At 36.2% G+C, this 26,974-nt stretch overlaps 1 protein-coding gene across 8 annotated transcripts in view; it reads left to right on the top strand.

Moving 5' to 3' along the window:
- MEF2A (myocyte enhancer factor 2A) overlaps positions 1 to 26,974 on the top strand; it is a 165,487-nt gene that overhangs the window by 117,294 nt on the left and 21,219 nt on the right. For 5 of the 8 annotated variants that reach the window (XM_086711421.1, XM_086711420.1, XM_086711417.1 and 2 more), the window contains 4 exons: positions 9,743 to 9,880; positions 12,317 to 12,536; positions 13,257 to 13,316; positions 24,123 to 24,310. In XM_086711421.1, coding sequence (XP_086567547.1) covers positions 9,743 to 9,880; positions 12,317 to 12,536; positions 13,257 to 13,316; positions 24,123 to 24,310 — 606 coding nt within the window. Of the gene's footprint in view, positions 1 to 9,545; positions 9,678 to 9,742; positions 9,881 to 12,316; positions 12,537 to 13,256; positions 13,317 to 24,122; positions 24,311 to 26,974 lie in introns of all 8 variants that reach the window. The other 3 variants (XM_025919459.2, XM_025919460.2, XM_086711422.1) reach the window with 2 other exon arrangements.

The raw sequence follows: 26,974 nt of genomic DNA, 5'->3' as shown, positions 1-26,974 counted from the left end.
GTAGAAAGGTTCATCGATACAATCATAGTTGACCCTTGAACAACTTGGCAGTTGGGAAAGTAGCTCCGTATGCAGTAAAAATCCATCTGTAACTTTTGACCTTCCTCAAAACTTAGCCTCTGACCAGAAGCCTAGCCAATAACATAAACAGTCGATTAACACACATTTTGTGTTATATGTATTATTATATGTATACTGTATTCTGACAGTGAAGTCAGCTGGAGAAGAGAAAAGATTATTAAGATCATAAGGCAGAAAAATACATTTACAGTATTCTACTGTATTAATTGAGTAAAATAAGTGGGTCAGCACAGTTCAAACCTGTGTTCAAAGGTCAACTGTACTTTAAAAAATGGTTTGGCATTATCCAGCATAAGGTCCACATATTTTATGAATTTAATAGTTCCATTCCCAAGAATACACCCTGGAGAAGTGTGTGCAGGTATGCAGTAGGCTGTATCTGCAAAAATGTTCATAGCACCATTTTCATTTTCATTTTAATTAGGGCCAAAAGATTGAAGCAACTCCAGTGTCTATCTGCAGTAGAATGAATAAAGGGTTTGTTTTCTTTTGTTTTTACCTATACAGTGTTCAGTGAAAATGAGCAAACTAGAAGTGTATGCAACCCCAAGGACAGATCTAATAAACATAATGTATAGTAAAAGAGTCAAGACAGAATAATGCATTGCATATATTCCATCCACATAATATTTAAAAGTAAACCTAAACAATATCTTTAGGGATATGCATATATGTGTAAACCTATAAAGAAAATCCAGGAAGTTTTGTCATCACAGAGTGAAGGTAGTATTCTCTGTTAAGAGGGAAGAGGAAAGGGTTGTGTGATTGAGGGCGATATATAGGTTCTGGTTCTAGTCTGGTTTTGATCTGGTTAGAATTATTGGTGTTCACTTTGTAATTATTGAGTTTAATAAGTTTTGATGCACTTTTCTTTGTGAATGTTTCACAGTTTTAAAAAAATTAAATGTTTTTATGCATTTCCAGAGTGCCTAGGAAGATTAAGAAATATCTTTCAAAATTACAAACTTTTTATATACTTAAAAAATGAGGGAAAGGAGAACTTTCCTCATTTTAAAAAAATTCTGTTTCATTTAAGTTCCTTGGAACTTGAGACCTATTATTCCTTTATTTTACAGGTAGTTTTATCTTGTGCTAGATCTAATTATCCATTCATCCAGTATTTATGGAGCATTTACTGCTGAGGTGCTTGACAGAAATGAGATTTAAGGTGGGTGGTGATATTGTGGGTTGATTAATTAGCTTCCTCATGCATTTAAAAACCATGCATATATACCTTTTGAGTACTTTCAGTTCCATAGTTTTGCTTCTAAGTACTGTGCTTCTATTAGTTTGGAATGGAATTTGACAATTATAAAATTGAGCATAACATGAAAGAACATTTCAGTTCTTGGTAGGCAGTAGTTAATAGAATCTTGTCAGGGATGGGCTCTGGTAAACACTCAGGAGTATGGACTCCGGAGTCTTAAAAGTTAGTAGCATATCTCAAAATTCCAGAAACTGTGAGTCCCCTGGGATTTTTATCAGTTCTTATTTCAGACTTAACATAGTTTAAATATTTCAACTTATTTACAGTGAAAAATATCATGAATACTAGATTTCCTTGTTCTATTAAAAAAAAATCAAAGACTATAGTAATATATGTGTGATTGTGTATATATGTATTTGCTTATATATATTGATATATACATGTGTATATATATCTAATTTCCCTGCAGAATAAGTGTGTCTAAAACTTTAAATACAGTATTTTTTGCTGATAAGAGAATGTAAGCTAAAAGAAATCTATTTAAAATTGGCTGCTCTTAATTTATAGTCCATTTTGAAATATGTTTGCTTTTTAAGTTTATCATATAAAAATAAAACCTGGGTATACTTAGGGGAAAAAAAGTCTAAATAGTGTTGTTTTTGTCTCAGGTTTCTTTCCCCTGTCTCCTTTCTACCATTTCCTTATTCTTTCCATCTCTGCTATCACCAACAGATTGAATAATATAGGCTAGAAAATGAAGGACAAATGTGCAGGCAGGACTTGCCAAGCAGTGTTATATACCCAGAGGTCTCGAAATGTTTCCTTGAACTTGAAAGATGAGGTTGCTAATGCTTTAGAACAATACAACACTTTAAAGATCTTTGTTAATGCATGTATCATTATTTGAGTCCGATATCTTTGCCCAGAAACAGTAAATAATCCTCAGTCATCTTACTTCCAGGTTTGGGACCCTTTCTGGACTCAGGGTTGTGGAAGCACTATCCTGACTTTTTTTGGGAATTATATGACTTAGATAAGGAGACTACTAATATGTGACCTAAACGATTATGACAGTTTTTTTCATCAAGGCTCTTTGACTATAAGAACTAGAAATCGATGCCAATGGATCAGCATCACGAGGAAAAAAAAAAAAAAAAAGAACTAGAAATCCATTTAAAGTAGCTCAAGGTAAAGGAGAATTTATTGAGAAAATACAGGCACGTGGCACCCAAAACAGTAAGGAATACCTGATTTCCTAAAGACTTGACACCAGGAACTCCATCTCAGGGTTGTCTGCATGGTGTCTCATCTCTGCCACCAAGGCTGGTGTGCAGGATTACTCTTCTGAAGGCACAGCGGATGCTCTTGGTGTAAAAATAATCGATAATCTTTATCCAGTTAACCATTTAAAAAAAATGTTTATTATATGTATTTTGGGAGAGATAGTGCACATGCAAGCAGGGGAGGGGCAGAGAGAGAGGGAGAGAGGGAATCCCAAGCATGCCCCGTGTTGCTAGCACAGATCCCCACACTGAGCTTGATCCCACAAACTGTGAGATCATGACCTTAGCAGAAATCAAGAAATGGATGCTCAACCAACTGAGCCACCCAGGTGCCCCTCCAGTTAACCTTTTTTAATCAGAGCATAATTTCCAAATTAAAAACTTCAGTTATTGTACTGTCTTTTGTCTCCGTAGGAGACAAAGTTTGGTGAACTGTGGGACCTTTTGTCTCAGTACTGATGCAGATTTTTTTTAAAAAACTGGGTTGGTCCTTTATAGATGGTATGAATTTTTCTTACTCTAGAAAAGCATAGCTTTGGTTTTTAAATTAGCAAGTTTGTACACCAGCCTCTTGGGTTCAAAATAAGATCCAGAATCAGAACCTTTGGTAATAATTACACACACTCAGTGTCAAGAGATGTCTTTTTGCATGCTCAGTTCTGTTCTTTGCTGTCCAAAAGCCCACTGGAGCATCTCCTAGCAGCTTTCAGAATGTAGGCTGTTGTGAGTTAAACATATGTATGAAATTAAGAAATTATACGTATGAGGGGCACCTGGATGGCTCAGTCGATTTGAGCGTCTGATTTTTGGCTCAGGTAATGATCTCACAGTTCGTGGGTTTGAGCCCCACATCTGGCTCACTGCTATCAGCCTGTCAGTGCAGAGCCCACTTCAGATCCTCTGTCCCCCCTCTTTCTACCCCTCCCTCACTTGCACTCTCCCAAAAAATAAATATTTAAAAAAATTATATATATGAAATTATATTTTTGTAGTTCAAAAGCAGTCAAATATCAACAATTTCTGTGAATCAACCAGCCTAGTACAAACTAATGTCTCCAGATTTCCTTATTATTTAAGTATGTTTTAATAAATACATAACTTTGTGTTTTAGAAGGCTTCTAACTTGTGATAGCATTCTGATCTCATTATTTTGTTTTTTTATCTTGCAAGTATTAATAAATATTTCATGTTTGTGTAGCACCTTGTGCTAGACTCTGAAAATGTAAAGCAATCTAGATTTTAGTCTTTTTTTTGAAAGTTCATAGATTAGGGTACATACATAGATAGGTAAATACAAGGTACCATATATTAAATGAATGTTCTGTAGAGTAAGTGACCTTAAAATTTTAGCATAGGGAAGCGGGGGATGGGAGGAGTTTCATGGAAGATGGGGTTAAAACTAGGCTATAGTGAGCTGTAAAACAGTCCTGTAGACAAGAAGGCAGGGTTTCAAACAAGCGAGCTGATAAGTAGGAGCTAGGCTGTTGGTGACTTGCATTTAGGCTTTTAGGAATTTTGATTCTGTGTCCTGTTATTTCAAAAGAAGGTTGTAAATACAAAACTATTGCTTGGGGTTCCGGAAGAAAATAATAGAAATTCTATTTATCCTAAAATATGTTATTAATATTTTAAAAGATTGATATAATTTGTGCATATAAATTGTAAAATACAGGGACTATAGGTCTTCCAAATTTCAGATTAGATTTGAAAGGAAACATAATCATTACTCCTACAACTACAAAATGAATGTATATCAAAAGATTTTACTTACTTAACTAATGAGTGAACCAGTAAGATGTCACAACCAGTTCAAAGAAGAACTTAAAATATCACATATTAATAGTGGAAGGATGCTGAAATGAATTTATAGATGCAAGAAAACTGGTCAGCTTTTACAAGGTGATAATCAGTGATACTCCACAGGAAACACTTTCTGTGAACAGGAATTATTTGTAATCACTATTCATCTTCTGCAAGTTGCCTAACATCCATCCCTACAGAGTTGTAAAGTAGATAAAACCTGAATGAAAGTTCTAGCCAGAATATGGTTTTCACTGTTTTTTCCTTAAATTGATATCAAAATTAAAAATTTCATAGCCTTCCTGTTGATGAGGTCTTTAATCAGTAGGTAGAAGGCTTTAAGTTCCTCTTCATTTAGCTAAAACTCATTTAATAAATACCAAAGATAAAAACAAAACCTTCTTTTACTTTTAAGTTTAATTTGGGCATCTCCAGCCCTTGGAGATTCCCTCCACCAGCTTGAATTTCACCTTAGACCTCACTTGCTTCAGATGGATAGGAACCCTGCTTCAGGAGATTGTGGGTTTACAGTTTTAGACCATTGTACTACTCTCGATACTATGATATGAATAGCAATTTATGAATTGTCACAAGAATTAGCAATTGATTTGTGAATTGTCACAAGAATTAAGGATTATTCTCTTTTATTTCTTGAAGAAGAGTACTGATGAGTTGCAAGCCTTCTCTGATCATACATCCTTAATTTTTGATACCATAATAAATTAATACAAATCATTAATCAGTTAACCAAATATTTTCAAAAAATTTAACAGCACATTCATTTATTCCTATAAAAGCCGATACTCCATCTAATACCAAGTCCTAACAAGGGGTATTAGGAAGCTCTTTCCCCCTTGAGTTTACATTTACTATGAATCATAAGTCAAGGGTAGTTTTACTGTCATAACTGTTAAACAGTAATCTTCAAAAAAGATAAAGTTATGACTCTTAGATATAAAATGAACATGAGTCAAAGATTTTAACTCATGAATGACTGAGGGAACTGGAAAAAAAAATGTTACAGCTGGTTAGTAGGTAAATCCAAAGATTAGACAAATATATAAGCCCATCAAGAAGGCAAAATAAGTTTGCTTCATAGATGCAACAAAAAAAAACGGACCTCTTCCATAGTGAGGAAAGATGTCAGTTGAACCTCCATCAGACAGAATTTATTTGCATGTCTATCAACACTATTTCCATTACTATCAGTTTCAACAAATTAACTTCTGTCTCTACAGAGCTGTAAAATAGATCAAAGGCACAAATCCCATAGAGTCAGATAACCTAGAAGGATGTGCCCTGAACAATATGTAGCTTTCCATGGAAGACACTTAGCAGTTAATTTTTGATCCATTTAAATATCTTTTGGGGCTCCTGGGTGGCTCAGTCGGTTGAGCATCCAGCTTGATTTCAGCTCAGGTCATGATCTCACAGTTCTGTTTGTAAGTTCAAGACCTATGTGGGGCTCTACGCTGATAGCATGGAGCCTGCTTGGGATTCTCTGTCTCCGTGTCTGTCTGTCTGTCTGTCTGTCTGTCTCTCTCTCTCTCTCTCTCTCTCTCTCTCTCAAAAATAAATAATCTTTGGGGCCCCTCAGTCAGTTAAGTGTTCGGCTCAGGTCACGATCTCGCTGTTTGTGAGTTTGAGCCCCGCATCAGGCTTTGTGCTGACAGCTCAGAGCCTGAAGCCTGCATCAGATCCTGTGTCTCCCTCTCTCTCTGTTCCTCCCCTGCTCGCACACTGTCTCTGTCTCTGTCTCTCTCTCTCTCTCAAAAATAAATAAAGATTAAAAAAAATTTTTTTAAATAAACTTTAAGAAATGAAAAACTAAAAATCTTTCAAAATCCGTGTTTACATAACTAATGTTACAGGTAAATGTTAGCTAAGGGCATTCATTATTTGAAACCTACATTTTATACCGTAGATGAAAGTATGTAGAAAGTACCTGACTGAATTGGCCCAAAATCCAAAAAGAAGAGCCATTAAAATTATAATACAGTTTAACTCTACTTGACAAGTAGAAATGTGTGTTTTTAAAGGTGCTTATTATTAGCTGCCCCTCCAAAAATAAAATTTTTCTCTTATGGAAATACACTGATGAAAATTATAGGTGCATTCATTTTAGGATTTTATTTAAGTAATCTTTGCAGTTAGAATCTTTTAATATATTTGGAACAGTGATACAAAAGAACATAGAATAAACATCAGGTTAGCTTAAATTGATTAATAATTGTTTAAGAAAATCAACTTAATGGTATACACCTGGAATTTGAAATTATTTTGGCGTAATTAAGTTTTCCCCTTAAGTTTGCCATAGTGTCACTGAAAACTTTGGATTGCATGTGCAAGAATAAAGAACTTTTGAAGCACCGTTTACTTTAGAACGGAACAATATGATCGTCAGTAATAGCTATAGAGCATGCACAGTGTGAGTACCCTTAATGAATTTTTTCCACTTAAAAGCAGATTCCTCAAAATGGTAGCTTTTCAGACTGTGTTTTCTTCATTGACCAAGTATTTTTCTTGTGGCTAACTTGAAGCATGTAAAAAACTGAAGCCAGCCTGGTTTTTACAGGCCTCGCCTGGCCTTGTTAATAGTTACAGCATTCCATTTGTTAGTACCTGTGACACAGGAGAAACTTTTACTGTTACGCTATGTGGTGACGATAAAGAAGACAGAAAAAGTCTTTTTATGGTAGTTGGGTCCTCAAAACAACTCTTTGTGTTCTGGTGATAAGAAGACACAAGTTGGATATCCACTAGAGGTACATGAGCTTGTTATCTGCAGAGCCGATATGGCCTCTTAAATTCCCTCACAATGACAGGAACCCCATCTGAAGTGAAGGCTTGCAGAGCTGGAGATACCAGAGCTCTGTTATTCCTCATGAGTACAAGTTCACCCTATTGTTGTAGAACAAAAATTTTGTGTGATTATTTTAAAAAGCCATATTCTTTTTCTTCAGTAAATTTAAAAAGGCTTCAAAGAGGCACGTACTTGGTGGTTCCTGTTGGGGGAAGAGCAAGACTCTAAATTACCTAGTCTTAAGATACATGAATATGATGGGAAAATTTCTTAGAGATTTCAGGCTAGAATAAGTCAGCAAGTTCATGATGAAATCTGTGTAGGCATCAACTATATTTGTTTTGTTTCTAGGGCTGTGTAGGTTATGAGTTCATTGTGTTCCAACATTCTGAGTGTTAACATCTTCATTGCTGATAGCAGCTTGCAGAGCTTTGGCAAGCAGAACTTGCTACCATGAACAGGAGAGAATACATGTCTCCATCCTTTAGTTCTAAACACCAGGACCTTTTATGGCTAAGTACACATAACAGTTCGTGTGGTTAGTTAGACCCAGAGAACTTAGAGCAATGGTGCCAATGTTGGGGAAATAGGTGTAGAGTTTGCTCTGTGCTCATGCTTAGTGATTATGTCGTGGTGGAAGTTTCACATATTGGTGTATGGGATTCCTGGTGCATGCCAAGTCATTTGAGAAGTTAACATCTGCACTTAGGATTTCTTAGGATTCTTTCAGCAAAGCAAAGTCACGTTGACTAAAGAGATGATGATGATGATAATAAATGGGTGAAATAATAATTTGACTACAGAAAAACCAAGAAAAAAATTCTTGAAGCTTAAACTATTGTGTATTTATATTCTTTTGAGAAAAAAAGTTATAGAATAAGCATAATTATTGTAAATCATGTTTTAAAAGATACCAAGATTTAGGGGCGCCTGGGTGGCTCAGTCGGTTGGGCCTCCAACTCAGTTTCAGCTTAGGTCATGATCTCACAGTTCATGAGTTCAAGCCCAAGCCCTGCATCAGGCTTGCTGCTGCCAGCATAGAGCCTGCTTTGGATCCTCTGTCCTCCTCGCTCTCTGCCGCTCCCCGACTTGTGCTTTTTCTCTCAAAAATAAATAAAGTATTAAAAAAAATAAAGGATATCAAGATTTATTATTATGACTTAATTAAAAGTATACCTTACATCTAATTTAAATAATCATTTATTAACAAATTTATCTAGTACTTGTCTATTGATCAAACTTTGTTTCCCAATCAAATAAACTCTGTTAATTTACTTAGAAAATTTTAACTTCCCGAAACTTCTTTGTGTTGGCTGGAAAATCAACAAGTCTCAAAGCTATTGAAGCTATTGAACTCAGTAATTCTACTTTAAAATACGACCCATCAGGATTTTTAAAAATTTAGGAATTCTGGAAATTAATGTATCAGATTGTTAAGCCCTTGCTATTAAAGTTACTCATTTAAATGGATGGACAAGTCATTTCTTGGTGACTTTAATGAAAAAAAAAAAATTAAAAATCAGAAAACCAACTCTTCATTATATTTTTGCCTCAAAGTAAGCAGAAAAAGAAGTCAACATAGAGTCCAGGAGGTACTTTGGTAACACTTAAGAAAGTTCCCCAGAAAGTCAATTCAGTGGATTAGATCAGCCCATGAAGAAGCTCTATAGAAAGAGCTAGCAAAAGGGGGAAAGCTAGAGGCTAAACAACATTGTTTTTTTTTTTTTTTTTTACAAGTTTTAAAAATATGGAAAATCACTAATATGTACATTCTGCAAAGGAGGGAGTCATTACTGTCTTATGTAAATAAGTATTTGGGTTTTTATGCTTCAAGATTAGGTAGGAAAATCATAGTATTTAAGAACAAATTAGGAATGAAATTATTGGAATATGGTGCTAATTCTGGTGAATAGAAAAGACTCTCAGGTGAAAATCAGTTTCAATAGTTGAAGTTCCTGAAATGTTCATTCTATGAAGGTACTATGATAACTTCTCAGAGCATCATTTTGATACATTTCTATTTCAGTTCTCATACTCATTAGCCCCGTCAGATATGTTGATCAGGCTGCAATCATATTCAGGTTATAACTTCAGAGCTGTGAGTAATTTAGTATTCTCTAGGAAGTTTGGGAAGAAACAATCCAAACAAGTAAATATTCTTTTTTTTCTTAATGTACAGCGGGAGCATTCATTTTGCTTATATCTAAGGTTTACCTTATTTGAAGGATTAGAGTATACATTTGTGATCATTTAAAACCATTTCAGTGGCTCTTGTAATAATTCATTCAGTCTGTGCTCTCTTAATAAATTTTACAAAAAACTCATGGCAAGTTAGTGTCATTTGTGTGTGAATTTTCCAATTGTATTTCAGACTTTAAGAAAGAAAGGCCTTAATGGTTGTGAGAGCCCTGATGCTGACGATTACTTTGAGCACAGTCCACTCTCGGAGGACAGATTCAGCAAACTAAATGAAGATAGTGATTTTATTTTCAAACGAGGCCCTGTAAGTACTTTTACTTTACCTCTACTTTTTATTTGTTGATCCTTTTTGTTAACTTCATTATATAGGCTCTGAACAAGAAGGAACACAGAGGGTGCGACAGCCCAGACCCTGATACTTCCTATGTGCTAACTCCACATACAGAAGAAAAATATAAAAAAATTAATGAGGAATTTGATAATATGATGCGGAATCATAAAATCGCAGTGAGTACGAAAGTATGGTTTGTGCTTTTATCTTGTGCATGAAGAGATTGGCCACAGTTCTTATTTATTTTCACAGTGGGTGATGACACCAGTAAGTAGAAGAGGAAGAAATTTCATTAATTTTTTTTGGTTTCACAGAACTTTAAAATAAATTGGTTATAGTCTTATAATAGTGCATGTTCAGGGTCTTTAAACATAGAAGTGAAGAGAACATCCTAATCCAAATTCTACTTCTTATCCCCTGTTCTAACTATCCCCTGCTCTCTCTTTGGGTAGAGCACCTAAACATCCTGGATTCCAGTTCTTTTATCTATAAAATGAATGAGTTGGTTTATGTAATTTAAAAGAAAAAAAATTTTTTTAATGTTTGTTTATTTTTGAGAGAGAGAGAGAGAGTGTGAGGGGGGCGAGGGGCAGAGAGAGAGAGAGAGGGGGAGACACAGAATCTGAAATAGGCTCCAGGCTCTGAGCTGTCAGCATAGAGCTTGATGTGGGTCTGGAACTCATGAACGGCGAGATCATGACCTGAGCCAAAGTCGAACGCTCAACCGAGCCACCTAGGCACCCCAGGTTTACGTAATTTTTAAGGTCCCTTCTAGCTCTAAATTTCCATGATTTGTAAATACAAGGTGCATATAAGATTTCCCTTTCCCACTCATGACTTTTGAAAAATATTACATGTATTTTAAATTGATCTTGAGACTATAAAATCTGTAACAGATTTATTACAAATTTGGTGTTTCAGAATTATTTTGAATTATTTTGTATAGTTGATATAATAGTAGTAGCTTACCCTTTGGCTCTTTGTAATGTCCCAAAAGTATTTAACAAAATCTGTCCAAACTCCTGGTCTTTCCTTATAGTGTACATATTGAGGAAGAAAGCCTTGGCTCAATTTTAATTTAAGGAAGCAATGTTTTTAAGCTGGTTGCAGAACAAATAGTTGGCTTAACATTTTTCTGTGCTCATACATGTAACCATCATGGCAACCAGTACTTTTTGGAGTTCATGCTCCTTTGATAGTTCTTGAAAGAATTCTCATGGGAAGCTCATTGGGGAGAGCTGCTTAAGATAGCTATTCTGGATCTGATTTTCTAATGTTATAGATGTATTGTAGGCTTCATGGGACAAATTGGTTCCAATGCTGATATTTATTTCAGAGTTACTTATTATCAGAGTTAATTCTCTTAAAAAGTATGCCTTAAAGTATACATCATGGATTATTTTTTCAAAGTAATCTTCTATTATAAGAAGCTCATGAAAAATAAGTTTAAGGAAGTATTTTTGTGCTGATACCATTTATTATTCTTAAAAAACAAAACAGCAAACAATTAAATCCCTTCTGGCCTCATATGGATGTTGGTGACTTTGTAGTTAATGTTAAGCTGCAAAAATATTGTGTAAATAAAATTGCTTTACCTTTGAAAAAAATTATCATATATCCATTGTTTTATATCAGTTAATGAATTACTGTAACTACTATTGGAAATAAGCTACTATTGAATAGAGTACATGAACTATTTATATTCTCCAACTTTGAATTAGCAGTGTTACCAGTCTTTGCAATTACTGTTTTAAAATATGGGGAGAGGAAACCTTTTTCCTTTCTCTATAATAGAGATATTATAAAGAGAACTGTTATTTTCATGGTTCACAAGTATACTGTATGTGATCTATGGAGGAAATGCCAGAAGAAATAGGAAATATTATTTTAAGGGGGTGTGTGGAATGTTTAGGAGGAAAAGAAGATAGTATTTATAATATTTGTAATTTAATCTTCATACAATTTAAAGATGATAGGTTGTCAGTAGTAATTTTCCTGTGTAGATTGTTTCTTTGCATTTTCATTATACTCAGATTGCATTGCGTTGTGTATATATAACTTGATTTTTTTTATTTTTCGTTTGTCCATTAAGACTGTCAGTCAATTAAATAAAACTAGGGCTTATTTATAATGTCCCACATTTGGTGTAATAAGTTCATAATATGTGTACATATTTTTCCCCTTTTGTTATACTTGTTAGTTGCCTGATAGAAATGTAATGTTCCTAAACTGGTTTGCATTATTAAAGTGCTAATTTTATGCTTACTTGGTAACAGTGATATATTTTGTTATGTCTGAATTTGACAACACAACTTTAATATCAGTTTCTGACATTTAATTTTCATCTCTGAATATTTGAAATTATGTATGTATTAGCATATATGTATTCATATATAAATATTGAAATTGAAAAGGTTCATGTCAAACATACTTATGTTCAAATACAGTTCCAAAGAAAGCAGCTTGAATCTGCAAATTTAGTAGGAAACTATCCTCTTCCTCTAATTTTAATAACTAGAGTTACTTTATCACATGAAAGTTTGTAAGTTATTACATTTAATATAGATGAAAATGAAACTAACAGTTTTTTCTTCCTTGTTCTTTATTTACAGCCTGGTTTACCACCTCAAAACTTCTCAATGTCTGTCACAGTCCCTGTGACCAGCCCTAATGCTTTGTCCTATACTAACCCAGGGAGTTCACTTGTGTCCCCGTCTTTGGCAGCCAGCTCAACATTAGCCGATTCAAGCATGCTCTCTCCACCTCAAGCCACGTTACACAGAAATGTGTCCCCTGGAGTCCCTCAGAGACCACCAAGTACTGGCAGTGCAGGTATGTAGTAATACCTATTCTGCTGATTCTTTCACAGGAAGGGTGGTAAAATGAATTACTAACATAAGCAGTTTCTTATTTTGCTACTCGTAATTTTCTGTCTTTGATGAGCAAGAGTCACTGCTACATAATTGGCTCCATTTTAAAGAGTATTTTTGAAACTTTAATATGGGCTCTTTAACATCCTTTCAGGCACAGTGGAACGATACTACAGAATTTGCCATCTAGAATTTTCCTTATTATAGGAAAGCCATACTTTGACAGGCAGAAAATTTAATTAGCATATCATGAGCAAAGACTTGAAGTTTGGGTGTGAGCCAGTCATGTTAAAAATACTGAGAATAGATCTACCTGATTGGAGTTAGAGTTCATTAATTCAGCAAAAATTTGCAGTGCATTTACTTCTTCACACTTTGCAGTGCAGTGTCTCCTCTCCTTTAAATCCTAGATTGACTAGTACTCCATTAGCACTGCCCCATTCTCATCATTTTGCTATTTGATACTGATACAGGAAGGCATACACTTTAAGAGCTTGATAGGTGAGCTTACACACACACACACACACACACATTTAACTACATCATATTGCACAGTAATGCCAAATTCAGATTAGGCTAGTTTTTGTTTTTTAGGAAAGGAGTGCAGGTTACTTCATTCAGATAAGGAGAACCAATTCATATTCATTCTTTGCCCTCTCTCTTCTCTCTGTAACGTTTTTAGGTGGGATGTTGAGCACTTCAGACCTCACAGTGCCAAATGGAGCCGGAAGCAGCCCAGTGGGTGCGTGAATTACTCCTGTTTTCACTTTGTAGGCATCTATCCTGTGTGAGATGAAAGGAATATTGTACATCAAATAATGTCTTCTACCAAGTGAAGAGCTAAAAATGGGGTATATGATCAGAATAGACATGTCCCTTTGTAGACTTAATTGTCTTCTGAGGAGTACTTTTACTAATACTTAACATTTTTTAATAACAACCCTGCTGTATTCTTTATACCTTGGCCTCAAGTGCCTCCTTCATAGCAGATATTGTTCTTTGCTAGAGACAAAATTGCCTTAATACAGTTTTTTCATCAAGCCAATTTCTTACACAGAGAAGCTTTCTGTATCATCTGTTCTCACCAAACTTAGACTATTAGCAGACCGATACACCTTACAGTAAGTAGCATGAAATGTTTTTGGAGTGATTGCAGTACACAGAAATGGTGGACCTAATTTTAGAGCTACAAAGAGAGTTGAGGAGTTTGTCTTTGAGGGATCTGTTTTAGTGGCCATGTGTAGAACATTCACATATTTTCACAGTTGCTGCCAAATTGGCTTTTTTGCTTTGGCATCCTTTCTAAAGATGACCAGCAAGTTTAAACACATTGTGAAGGTGTCACCCAACGTTGATGTGCCAGTAAAGATAGATTGTGAACTGAGCATTACAGAAATATGGTATGTATGTTAAAGAGTTAGAAGAATAACTGTATCCCTTTGGATAATCACATTAAGTGGTCTTGGTCTCTTAATCTGGGATAATGACAGTTGTCATCACTGTTATCTAAAAACAAGGGTGGGAACTTCCTCCCTGCTTTTAGGTATTGTGTGTCCCTGGAGACTTCTGAACATAGATCTCTTATCGGAAAGATCCCAATTGCATGTATTCAACCCATTCATTCTACAAAAATGTAAGGAGCTTCTGCCTCAAGAAAATTAACGGAGATCATTGAGTAACTTAATTTAAAATGGTGAGAAAAAACAGATATTGTTGAAATAAGTTACAAAACATACAGTGACCTAAAGTAGGAATAAGCGCCTAATTATGTCTGCCCCTATATTAATAGCTGTTTGAATGGAATTAAATATAAGACCCATCGTTGGATCTTTTTGAACAGATAATTCATTGTGGAAAAATTCATAAAGGTCTTAACAGTTATACATTAGGACTGCTATACTGGTACATGTATTTCCAGATATTTAGAGTTTATTTCAGTTCCATTTTAGTTATTTGCATGCCCATATACTCTTCGTGTTAAATTTTCCCATATGCTTTTATTCCCCCAAGACTTCCTTTCCCTTCTACTTCCTAGCCTGGTTAAGGCTAGAATCAAACATTTCTATTTCATTTAATGTTAATTTTAACTAGTTCTTGGTTTTATTTTCAAAATTCGTTTTATTTCTTGGAGTTTACTCTTTGATGATTTCTAATGTGTTTTTGCATTGCCTTTACTTTTTTTTCATCCTCTGGCATTGTAAACACAGTTCTTCCTCCTGTCAAACAAGTGTTTCACTTCTCTCCTCATTTTTTTTCTTATACTTCCCACATTTCCTAAAGGCTTTTTCACTGTTTTTTTTCTTATCTGCATGCAACTATAAATCTAAACTTTGTCTCTGCTGCTCAGTTTTCTGTGTTCCCTTTGGTAATTTGAAACTCAGACTTTGTCATTGTCCTAATTTGACCTTCTGCATGTAACCCTGTTTCTTTTTTTTTTTTTTTTCCCATTCATTCTCTTTTTTTGTAAGCCTCCCCCACATCTGGACCCTCCTGTTTAGAGGGCTGCATGATCGCAGTCCTTAGATCATGGCACATCACCACTGGTTTATATGGAGCATCTCAATGTTATTTATTAATCCCTCTTACAGCTGTGTTGCATTCCTGTTCCCTTCTTCCCCCATTATAGGCAACCACCTTAGTGTGCTAGTGTTAGTAGTGTTAATAATCATGATTAGCAAACATGAATTTGTATTAACATTTAAAATTTAATTAAAATATTTTAAGTGCTTAGTGAGTTATTTAAAAGTCTGTTTCCATTATTACTTGTACACAGATAAATCCTGCTTCTTAGGGCACACCTCAGCATCTCCTAACACACGAGATTGGCTATCTTGATTCTTCATTAGTTCTTACTCCTATACGCCTAGTTTTATATATATCAGGTGTAATTTTACTTATTCTACTTGTGTTTGGATTGTATTCTAAATGGCTTATGTGTTATAACTGGTTTTTAATATATGCTACCTCAGAATTAGACTTAACTGAGGAGACCTCTTATGTCACTTAGTTTGGAGACCAGCTGGAAGTGGTTATTTCTGTGCAGTACTTGGAGCATACATGAGTTTAATGTGCTTCTTGCTATAAATTTTCCTATTAAAATAAATGGTCTTTCATAGGTATTTTAGGCATGGTATTTTGTGAGAGAGAGTCAGATAATACATTTTAGCTTATTTTCAACAATGGTGCCATTTTGGTTTAGTAGTTTGGAAAAATAGTTTAAACTCATTTTTTACCTAAATAAAGTCTTTATGAATGAAAAGATTAAACAGTTAAAATTTCCAGAGAAATGCAGAAGAAAAAATATTAAAAGATATGGGTATGGGTTTTTTTTTAACTTTTTAAAAAGTTTAATTTATTTTGAGAGAGAGAGAGTATGAGCAGGGGAAGGGCAGAGAGAGGGAGAGAGAAAATCCCAAGCAGGCGCTGCTGTCGAATCCCCCAACACAGGGCTCGAACTCACCAACCATGAGATGATCTGAGGTAAAATCAAGAGTCAGATACTTAACTGACTGAGCCACCCAAGTGCCTCATGTTTTCTAATGTGTATTTTTCAAGGTATGTTTCTCCATGTTTGATAAACCTTGTGCTAAATGAAATTAAACAACTTTCTTCTCTGTAGGACATTCAGAACCTTTAAAATGTTAATCTGTTTTGTGAGTCATTAAACTTAGTGTATAAATATGGTTACTCAAAGTGATTTCATAATCGAACCCTTAATTTTTTTTCCCTCATGAAAAAGCATCTTTCATAATTAGTGCCATATAAAACATTTTGGGGGGCGCCTGGGTGGCGCAGTCGGTTAAGCGTCTGACTTCAGCCAGGTCACGATCTCGCGGTCCGTGAGTTCGAGCCCCGCGTCAGGCTCTGGGCTGATGGCTCAGAGCCTGGAGCCTGTTTCCGATTCTGGGTCTCCCTCTCTCTCTGCCCCTCCCCCGTTCATGCTCTGTCTCTCTCTGTCCCCCCAAAAATAAATAAAACGTTGAAAAAAAAAATTAAAAAAAAAAAAAACATTTTGGGAAATCTTGCTTCTGATCTTAATATACATAGAAAAGCATTTTTGAGTGTGAAGACTTCCATAAGTTGAAATTGAGATTTAATAAAAGAAACAAGACTATCAGGCTTGTGCTGTGTTAATAGCAGAGCTGTTCATTGGGACCAGCCCTTGCACTGAAGACACTTAGAAATGCTAGGGAAAACATTTTTAAAATCTGCATGAAGCATTTGAGAACTAACAAGATAGTGAAGCATTTCTGGCTCAAGATCCAGGGAATGACAGAGACTTCAGGAGGGTGAGCCCAACATTTATGACTACTTTTTCTCAGGTGGTATTTGCCACTTCCACAGTGGGGTGCTTCAGAAGCAGAGGATGACAGCCTGAGAAACCCAGGGGGACAGAGAGATCAAAGTTCAGGGTCCACAAAGAGTTGGGAGGGCCCAAATGTGTTCTTGTTCCCTTGTGTTGAGACCCCAAAAGGCGGGACCAGAGAAGTAGAGTGAATCAGAGTTTAACAGCCCCTTGCAGTAGCTATGGCATCCCACTTTCTGAAGCTAGACTGTGGTCATCTATGCTTATAGTACAGGATAAACATTCTTTTCAATATCTGTGTTTTACATTAAAAAAAAAAAATGTTGTTATACAAAAAATGAGGAATGACCACATGCTGGGCCGCAAAAACTCTCAGCAAATTTCAGAGAATTTAATCATATGGAGATGAATCTCTGGTGACAGAATAATTCAGCTAGCAACCAATATCCAAAGATGCTTGTTTAAAACAAATGTTCTATACATAACATGTATAATAGCTTACTGTGGCATTCCAGGCTTAGATACTTGTAATGAGCCACTTCCAGATAGCTTCGCTTCACCTTTAAACTGTCACGTTTTTACTGATCCTGTCATTTTCAAATGTATAATACTTTTATAGATGAGCCCTCCATTTGCCTTATTTTAATTTTTGTTGAGTCTTCTGCTCTCCAGAAGATAGGATGCTTCGGGCCCATGTCAGAGTGAAAGCAGAAGCATCCTTGAACTTTTTAATTTAAGCATTGAACAAACTCTGGATAGGGAAAGACATTAACCAGGAAACTAGAGGAAACCTAACCATGAAAGGAATCTTTGTTCATCAAAAACACCATGAAGAGAATGAAAAGGCAAGATAGAGTGGGAAAATATAGGGGTGTGTGTGTGTGTGTGTGTGTGTGTGTATAAAACAGGGCTTTTTATGAAGAATACTATAAGTCATCACGAAAAAGAAAATCTGATTTTTTAAAATGCGCATGAGAACACAAACATTTCACAAGAGAAGCTCTCCAGGTGTCTTAAACATGTGACAAAATGCTCATAACAACCAATTGAGGTCTTGCTGGCAGGGTGTTGGGTGGGGAGAAGGGCTAAAGGGGTGAGGGTCCTAAAGGAGTCAGACACTTGTTGGGATGAGCACTGAGTGTTATATTTAAGCGATGAATCACTGAATTCTATTCCTGAAATTATTATTACACTATATGTTAACTCACTTGGACTTAAATTTAAATAAATAAATAAAAAGATGCTTATTCTCAGTAACCAAGGAAATGCAAAACTAAAGCCACAGATAGCATTGTACACCTAACAGAATGGCCTTGGAATAGGCAGATAATACCAAGTGTTGACAAGCTATGGAAAAATTCAAACTCATATGCTGATGATGGCAGTACAGATTGGTGCAGCCATTTTGACATTGTCTACTATAGGTGTAGATGTGTGTATTCTACAGTGAACCATTTTTACTCATCTTTATATGCTGTAGAGAAATGCATGGGTATACCATGAGCACCAAGAGAGATGTAAAGGAATGTGCGTGGTATTATTTGTTACAACCAACATCTAGAAATAATCCAAATTTGTATCAACAGTAGAACAAATAAATAAAGTGATAGTACATTTATATGAAGAAATACTATACTGCAACAAAAAGGAAGACATGACAGTAGTAATTAACAGTGTGGATGAATTTACCAAACTATTATTGAATGAGAGACAATAGATGCAAATACAAATTGGTTCCATTCAAATACAGTGTGAAAAGGAGGCGAGCAAAATTACAGTGCTAAGGATGCATGTATAGATAGGTGGTAAAACTATAAAGAAAAACAAGTTACTGTAAAAATCACAATACTGGTTACTTTGGGTAGGTGGACAATAGTAATGTTTTGGGGGGCCCAATTATAGAGACTTTGGGGGTTTGGCAATATTCTTTTTCCTGATCTAATGGGTACGTGGATGTTCACTTTATGATAAGTCCTTTTTTTTTTTAATATAATTTATTGTCAAATTGGCTTACATACAACACCTGGTGCTCATGCCAACAAGTGTCTCCTCAGTGCCCATCACCCGTTTTCCCTCTCCCCTACACTCCCCCAGAAAAGTCCTTGATCTTTGAAGTTTTTGTTTTGTGCACCATTTTGTATTATCTGTTACGTTAATACAAGTTTTTAAAATAAACATAATACATTTGATTTTAAAAAGGAATTATAAACCACCAATGTGGAGGCACTTTTAAAATTATGAGAGAATGTAATGTACATAGTTGTTATACTATTAATTCCAAAATCTAGAGAGAAAAAAATTGACACATACACACATTCATACTCTCAGAAAGACTCAGCAGTCTTTGAGTCTCTGGGTGTTACTGCCCACATGCAGCAGCTAGACGTGCAGCCCCATCTTGAGATCAGGAAGCAAGTCGGTGTAAGAGGACAGGCCAACAAGCCTAGGATGGCAGAGTGGAAAGCTGGAAAGTTCTAGGTCCGCTACATTGAGCTGCTAAAACCACTGAGCCTGCAACCACTTTACCCCCAGTCTTCTGCGAGATAAAAATTTTCTCATTTCTTAAGAGAAAAAGTAAGGTAAAATACAAGTCAGAAGTAGGGGAATATTTAATAAGCAGATAAGCATTTATGTACCTAAATGAAAGAAGGAAGAAACCAACTTCAATTTCAAAAATTGAAAGGATGTATCAGGAGATTTAAATAAAAATGGCAAAGAAAAACAACTTACTAATTGCCAACTATTACCACCTTTTGATTGTGACATGGAGAGCTGATGAAGGGATGTTGAAACTGATGATCTCATGTGCTTATGGCATTGTAGCAATCTTTCTAGAAAGATTTTGGCAAGGTGTTTCAGTAGTCATGAAAATGTTTATGCCTCTGAGCCCACTAATCCCATTTCTGGGACTCTCCTAAAGAAATAAACTAGAATATACAAAGTTTCACTGCAACATTATTTAGAGTAGTGAACAATAGGAAGAAACCAACATATTCTACAGTATGAAAATTATGTAGATTAAAATTTTCAGCTGAATTCCTTTTGAGTTGTGATTTAAAACTGCAAAAAAAAAAACAAAAAAAAAAAAACCATGCTTATGGAAAATTCAAAGGAAGGGAAATCCAAACTGATTATCATAGTTGTGTTGGGATGGTGGAAGTAGGAGTCTTCCCTCTCGTTTTCTACTTTATAAACTTTCTATGATGCTATATTGATACGGTATCTCCACAGTCATAAAACTTTTATTATAGTAAATGAATTAGAGTATTCATTTGTTTCCTTGTAATGTGATAATTTTTTGTCTTCAGGCTATGTCATTGTCTAAGTGAAACCAGTGTTGTCCATACTGTAAATTGTAGCCATCCTCCATAGTGGCAATCTGATTTGGCTTACTAGACATATTTCTCTGTGGAAAATTGACATTTAATACTTAGATAATTTGTAGTTCATATGACTTCAGGAACTCCTTTTAACTTTGGGCTTGTGTTTAAAGATCAAGTGTAGAATCAAGTCTCTGATTTCTAGCAGTTTTGCTTTGTAAAAACATTTTGAGAAAGAGAAAATATATATATATATATACACCAGACTAGTATATATAAGGGCTCAAGAAGCTCTTGGAATTGTTTAGGGGTGAGTGAAAGTAACATGTAACGGCTTGCAGAGTAGCAGAGGCAGCGGCAGTTAAAGAGAAGATGGATGAAGTGAAAAACATTGTAAAGCAAGAATAGCAGGGCTTGAGCCCTGTGAAAGTGGGATGGAAGTGACTGGGGATGGCGGTAGTACAGGAGTTTAAACAGGTTGTGTTAGAGATGACAGCAGCATATCTGGGGAAAAGGCCACCAGATGGTTGCATGTGAACTTGAAGTGAGATATAAAGCAGAAGCACAGAGGTAAGAGGTACACTGAGGCAGTGGTTAAAGCCAGGGGGTGCATGAAGTCTCTGAAGGAGGAGAAGCCTCTTTGGGGCTGTCCACATGGGATAGATTGAGAGGGCGAATACAGTATACAGGAAAAGAAGCAGCAGGATTTCATGAGCATTGTCTGTTGTACATACGCGTTTCTAATGGACAGAATCCATGCTCTCTATGATACAGGAATTTCCACTGAATCAAGTAAATATGTCATCAGTTATTTTATTTTTGTCATCAATAATCTTGAAACTCATGGGCTTTTTTACTTTTAGAAACCTCATCAACTCATTCTTTATAAAAATACAATTTTACAGGCTTTTAAAATACTTATTTACTGAATAATCAGCTGAAACTTTGTCAGGTTTTATGAAAATTTGTCAAATGTGATAAAATCAGTTCTTGAACCTTGCTTTGAATGAGTTTTTCAGAATCTTTTGAGATTTTCAAAAGTCTTTGCATGTCAGTTCAACTTCTGAATTTAATTCATAATAATAAGACATTAAAGGCATCACTGTCTACAATTTAGCCCTAAAAGAGTAGTATTAAGGACATGGAGTGCTTTCCAGCCACCTAATGCATTATGTCAGCTGATACGATATTCTGAAATATGAGCCAGACTGATATAATTGAATGATATGCCTCAGAGCTATAGGACCGTAAGTGAAATTAGCTTTGTTAGGTTTCAAGAGGCATTGGTATGCAGTTTGCTCAAGAGCATTTGTATCATGTATTATGTCAGGGTGTAATTTACCTTAATACCTAAAAACACATTTTAATAATAATCACATTAAATTGGGTTTATCCATTTAGAATTGGTACTGCAGTTCTTAAATTTATAGACTATGTCAACATGAATTATATCCTGAAGGTATTTGCGTTAAAAATCTATCTCAATGATATCTTCATTTTGTCATAAAAAGTGAATAGGAAGTAAGAAATATATTAAGATAGCATGTCGCTACACTTTACAAAATCACAAATAGTGCATATAAGGTTATCATGTTTCAGGCTGGCAAGTTACCCAACACTTACATCATCCTGTAATAATTATCTGCTGCAGACTCTGACTTCACACTAAAAAATACCATGCTTTTAGATTCTCTTCACTCTGGGTTGCTATGGTATTATGTGTAGCTTTTCAGCACCATAGACTCCGCATGGGAAGAGAGTATAGAGCTTCCTGATAATGCATTCTTCTAAATTATCCTCAAATCATCTCGTAATGTATTTGAGAAGAAATACTGCCTTACCCTTCAGATTTGAGTACAAATCAGGCAAATAAGAATCTTCTCAATGTTATCAAAGAGATTACAAATGTATATTTGTGCCTGTTAATTAAGAGAAACGTTAATCTGTACTTGTTAATCTAATATTCTGTTAGTTCCTATCACACCCCCTATTTTTGAACAATCTTTGATAAGCAGTTTTTATCCCGATGGCTTGTTTAGCAGTTACTTCTGCCCAGTGCATGGATGCGCTCCACTCCACAGGGGATGGCCTGGGGAGGAGATTGCTTAATAGCACTGCTTTCTGAAGCTTAGCAGAACATAGGAATTGCTCTCTGGGGTGTGGAAAGGAGATTCGGCCCAGACTTAATACGTACTGCTTCAAGATAATGGAAATTGCCTCATAAGGTTAACTGAAATACCAGTCCCCACAGCAAAATTAAATCACATAAATGAATTAAAACTGGTGTCCCTTGGTAAAAGTGTCAGAGAAAGCAGGAGGAGTTGGGGGAGAGTGAGGTGTAGGGGAGAGGAAACACTGATCATCTGGAATCCTGACACGTTGAATGACAGCTGCTGCAGAGATAGACCAGTTCCCAAGGGCCATACCTCACCGCTGTTTTCTTTGTCCATTGAAAATGCACTGGTCAGGATTCAATAAAGTTGATCATACCACATTGTCAAACATCAATTTTTAGTTACTCATATAAATAATTCACCTAAGTAACATGTTTTTCAAACTCTGAATATGTTATAAGCAGATATATTGAAGCATCCATTTTCTTCAGTTGTTTATCTTTAAGAACTTAATCCATCTCTTTCCAGTTATATTTTTAAAATTTTCGAATTCCCCTATCTTTTAATCAGTTGCCTCTATTCATTATAATACTATTGCTGAAAATATTTTATAATCCACCAACCGCTGTCTGGATTGTAAATGGCTTTAAATAATAGTTCTGTTCCATTCAAGAATCTTTTGTAGATTTAAAATGTTCTGATAACCCAATACAAATGCTCTTAAAGTGAAAAACATGTAATACATAATTGTTTTTCATCATTAACTCATTGCAGTTCTTTGAGACCCATCATTTTATTTCTTGGCAACTCAGGATGCAGTTCCTTCTCTGTCAGCTTTTTCCTCATTCTGGCTTTCTTCTGAGTCTCAAAATGGCTGGAGAATAAAATGCTTCCTCCGTTGTCGTTGGAGGAATGCAGGAGCTTCCCTCACCACCACAGAACAGCTTCTCTACTTAGGATCTGATTGGACATTCCTGGATCCCTGGATCCCCTCACTGTGGTGAGGGAGGGAGAATGCCTCCATACTCACTGGCTTGGCTTGGACCTATTGCCAAGCAGTGATTGAAGTGGAGTCAGCCACCCAAACCACAAGGCTGTTACACAGGAGGCCTAGGATGACTGCGCTCTCCAGGAAAATAGGGATGACCTCTTACATTTGTCTTGTAGCTCAAATGATGCCCAAAAGGACTGTATATCTAGAACATACACCACAAGATATCCATTTCCTTATTTCCTCTAATAGAGTTCTTTTAGGGAAGTTGAAAAGCAGGAATAAGATGATTAAAGTCCGACAGACCACAGATATTTAATGAAGACCTTACCAGCAGCCAAAGAAATGGAGCAGGTAGCGGTAGAGCAATAAGGAACAAGTACTTGGTGAAAACAAAGCAGTAGAGCTGAGTGCTCAGGAAGCTGCAGTGAAGGAGTTGCCCTGGTCACTAGTTCAGGCCCTGAACTAGTAGGAGTGCCTCTGCCACAGGGATGAATGACTAGGCTGGTCTCAAGCAGTTTCTTAAAATAGCTCCGTTATCTCAGTCCCCAGTAGGAGATGCCTTGTGTTTTAAGTATCTCTCCCAGTAGGTCCAAGCAGTAAGACTAAAAACAAGTGACATAAGTCTTCAGTTTTATATGTATTTCAGATTTGAGTTGATCTTTTTGCTTATTTGGGGGTTGATATTTTTGCTCCTAATGAGTTGTGTTATAAAATTTATTTGTAAAACCAGGAGTAGGGAAAACTTGTTTCATATTTGTACCAGAGTATTTTGATGACTCTTTACATGTTAATGAAGGATATTTCCTTTTTCCAGGGAATGGATTTGTAAACTCCAGAGCTTCTCCAAATTTGATTGGAACTACTGGTGCAAACAGTTTAGGCAAAGTCATGCCTACAAAGTCTCCCCCTCCTCCCGGTGGCGGCAATCTTGGAATGAACAGTCGAAAACCAGATCTTCGCGTTGTCATCCCTCCTTCAAGCAAGGGCATGATGCCTCCCCTGGTACATTAAATTTTTCTTCACCTTAATTCTTTGAGACACATTTTATACAGCCAGACTATGTTTTCCTTTGGAATTTTCTGTACTGCCATAGAATCTAGACCCTTTCCTAATGAATGTTTCTATTTGAAGTTAGCGTTTGAAGAGGCAAAGCTATTTTAAATACACAGAAATCAGATTATAGAAAAACAGGATGTAAATATGCCGAGTGGTTATTTAAAATTATAGCTAAATAAAGAGAGGCTGTTATGTGTAAGTTTAGTTTTACCAGGCAGGAACCTTTGCTCAGAGATCCCATCACCAAATTTATAAATTAAACCTGACTTAGGTGTTTCTTCTCTGTACTTTGCGTATTTTCAGTAATCAATTACACATGCTTTTCTGTAGGAGAAACACTAAACCAGGTTTTAGAAAATTCTACATACCAAAGAGAACCATTGCAGAATAGGGAACAGTGCATCAAAACTGAATGAGTTATTCTCCAAATAATTTTTGTTTATTCCTTCTCAGATCACCTTCCCATTTAATTCTGTAAAGAATACAGGTCTCTCCACCCCAGCCCTTAGCAACGTCTTCATAGTTCCAGCCTCATATGCTTTTTAATCCTATATTTATGAAGAAGAGTATATGTATCCCCTTTAGCCTCTTATAGAAAACAATTAGAATATGTTTTAAAACCATTCTTCATATCACTGTTGTTTGACTAACAGTGTGATGTGCCAGGTGTCCTTTCTGCGGTGCAGCTGCTAAACTCACTATTTGATTTTTTTCGCTAAGTGAAAGTTGATGCTGTCAGGGTTTAGATCATAATTCTATGTATGTATGATGCTTTGTAGATTCCCAAACATCTTCCTATGCATTGTCCTATTTGACTGTCAATTATACTGTAATTTTGGCTAGGTAGAGATGAGGAAACTAGTACTTGTCCAGGGTAATACAAAAGGGAGTCAGGACCAAAATCTTTTAAGTCAAGAAACAAACAAGTACTTTCTCATTTGGAGATAGAAGGCTGGAGACCGTGTGGCTCCCAGCCTTACAATGAAAATGAGTAGGACAGACAGGTTCACAGTTCTCCGTGGATAGATCGTAGTGCTGAGATTTCATGGCAACCAAGTGGCCCGGGCTCTAGGGAGAGACAGAAACTGCAGAGAGAGGACATTTGAGCACTGACTTACCTGGGTAAGACACAGGTAGTAAGAGTTAAGCTCAGATGATTGGTGGACTGCTGGAGGTCAAGTGTTCACTGGCAGGACAGTGGAAAACCCCTAGGGCTGTGATACAGGAGTCGGAGTTCTTTGATAGGCTTTTTCTCCGTGAACCCCACTAGATACTCACAGAAGAGACTGGGGATACTCTGAAAAAGTCTGTGTAGCATACAAGTGGGAGAGGGGAAGAGCAGCCACCGCACTAGGGGTAAAAAGTTTTGCCTGGGCCCTTTTCCCCTTTCTCTCCTATGGACCAGAAGTCTATGAGGAGATGAAAAACAGAAGGTGTCACCCTGAAGGCACTGGTGACCTCCCATTGTATCTGGAGAAATGGAGATGGAAAAAGATCTCAGCCCATGGTGGAGGAGCAGGGCAGGGTGACCGAGAAGCACCACAGCCTGGGGTACGGCACCAACAAGAGAAAGCTTCATACTGAGAATGAAGCAGTCACTGGGGAAAAAACAAACTGCCCCTAACAAATCAATGCTCACGTCTTCCCAGAGGGATTTGAAGCCCATGGTGGATGTACTGAGGGTAACCATTGCAACAGTGAAGCTCAAACCCAGCCCAATTCCTAATTAAATGAACTCAAATCATACACTAAAGACCTAGCAAGAGGAAAGACCTGTAGGTCAGTGGCATTACCCAAACTGCAATACAAAGAGAAAGAAGAGTGAAAATAAATGGCGCAAACAACAGCAGAACAAAGCCTTCAAGAGCTGTAGACTTTTATCAGGTGGATTAACATGTTTGTAATTGGACTTCCAAAAAGAGAAGAGAGAGAACAGAGCAGAAGAAATATTTGGAGAAATCATAACAACACCAAGTAGGATAGGTACACACACATTCAGACTGCTAAAAGCAAAAGACAAAGAGGAAGAATCTTAAAGGCAGCCAGAGGGAAGAGACAGAAGAACAAAGGTAAGAATTTATAACATACTTCAGAAACTACACAAGCTGCAGAACAGCGGAGTGACAAAGTACTGAGATCCAAAACAAAACCCCCTCAACCTAGAACTCTGTATCCAGTAAAGATATCTTTCAAAAATGAAAGAGAGAAACTTTCTCAAACAAAAAACCTGGAGGATACATTGCCGGCAGACCTACTGTACAAGAAATGCTAAAGGAGGTCCTTCACAGAAGGAATATGATACCAGCAAAAACTTGGATCTATACAAAGCAACAAAGAACAATGGAAATGAAGTAAATGAAGATAAAATAATTTTATAAACATTTTATTTTAGAACAATTTTAAATGTCTACAAAGATTACAAAGATAGGATAGAAAGCTCTCCACACCCAATTTCTCCGATTGTTGACATCTTGCATTAGTATGGTACACTTGTTGCAACTAACAAGTCAGTATTGATACACTGTTACTAACTGAAATCCATACTTTATTCAGATGTCCTTAGTTTTTAACTGCATGTGTTTTCTGTTTTGGGATCCCATCCAGGACACC

This window comes from Puma concolor, chromosome B3 (genome assembly GCF_028749965.1).
Source record: "Puma concolor isolate L17-30 chromosome B3, mPumCon1.1.hap2, whole genome shotgun sequence".
NCBI classification, from domain to species: domain Eukaryota; kingdom Metazoa; phylum Chordata; class Mammalia; order Carnivora; family Felidae; genus Puma; species Puma concolor.
Note: the sequence above shows the minus strand (reverse complement) of the source record. Positions and strands in the feature narration are given on the sequence as shown.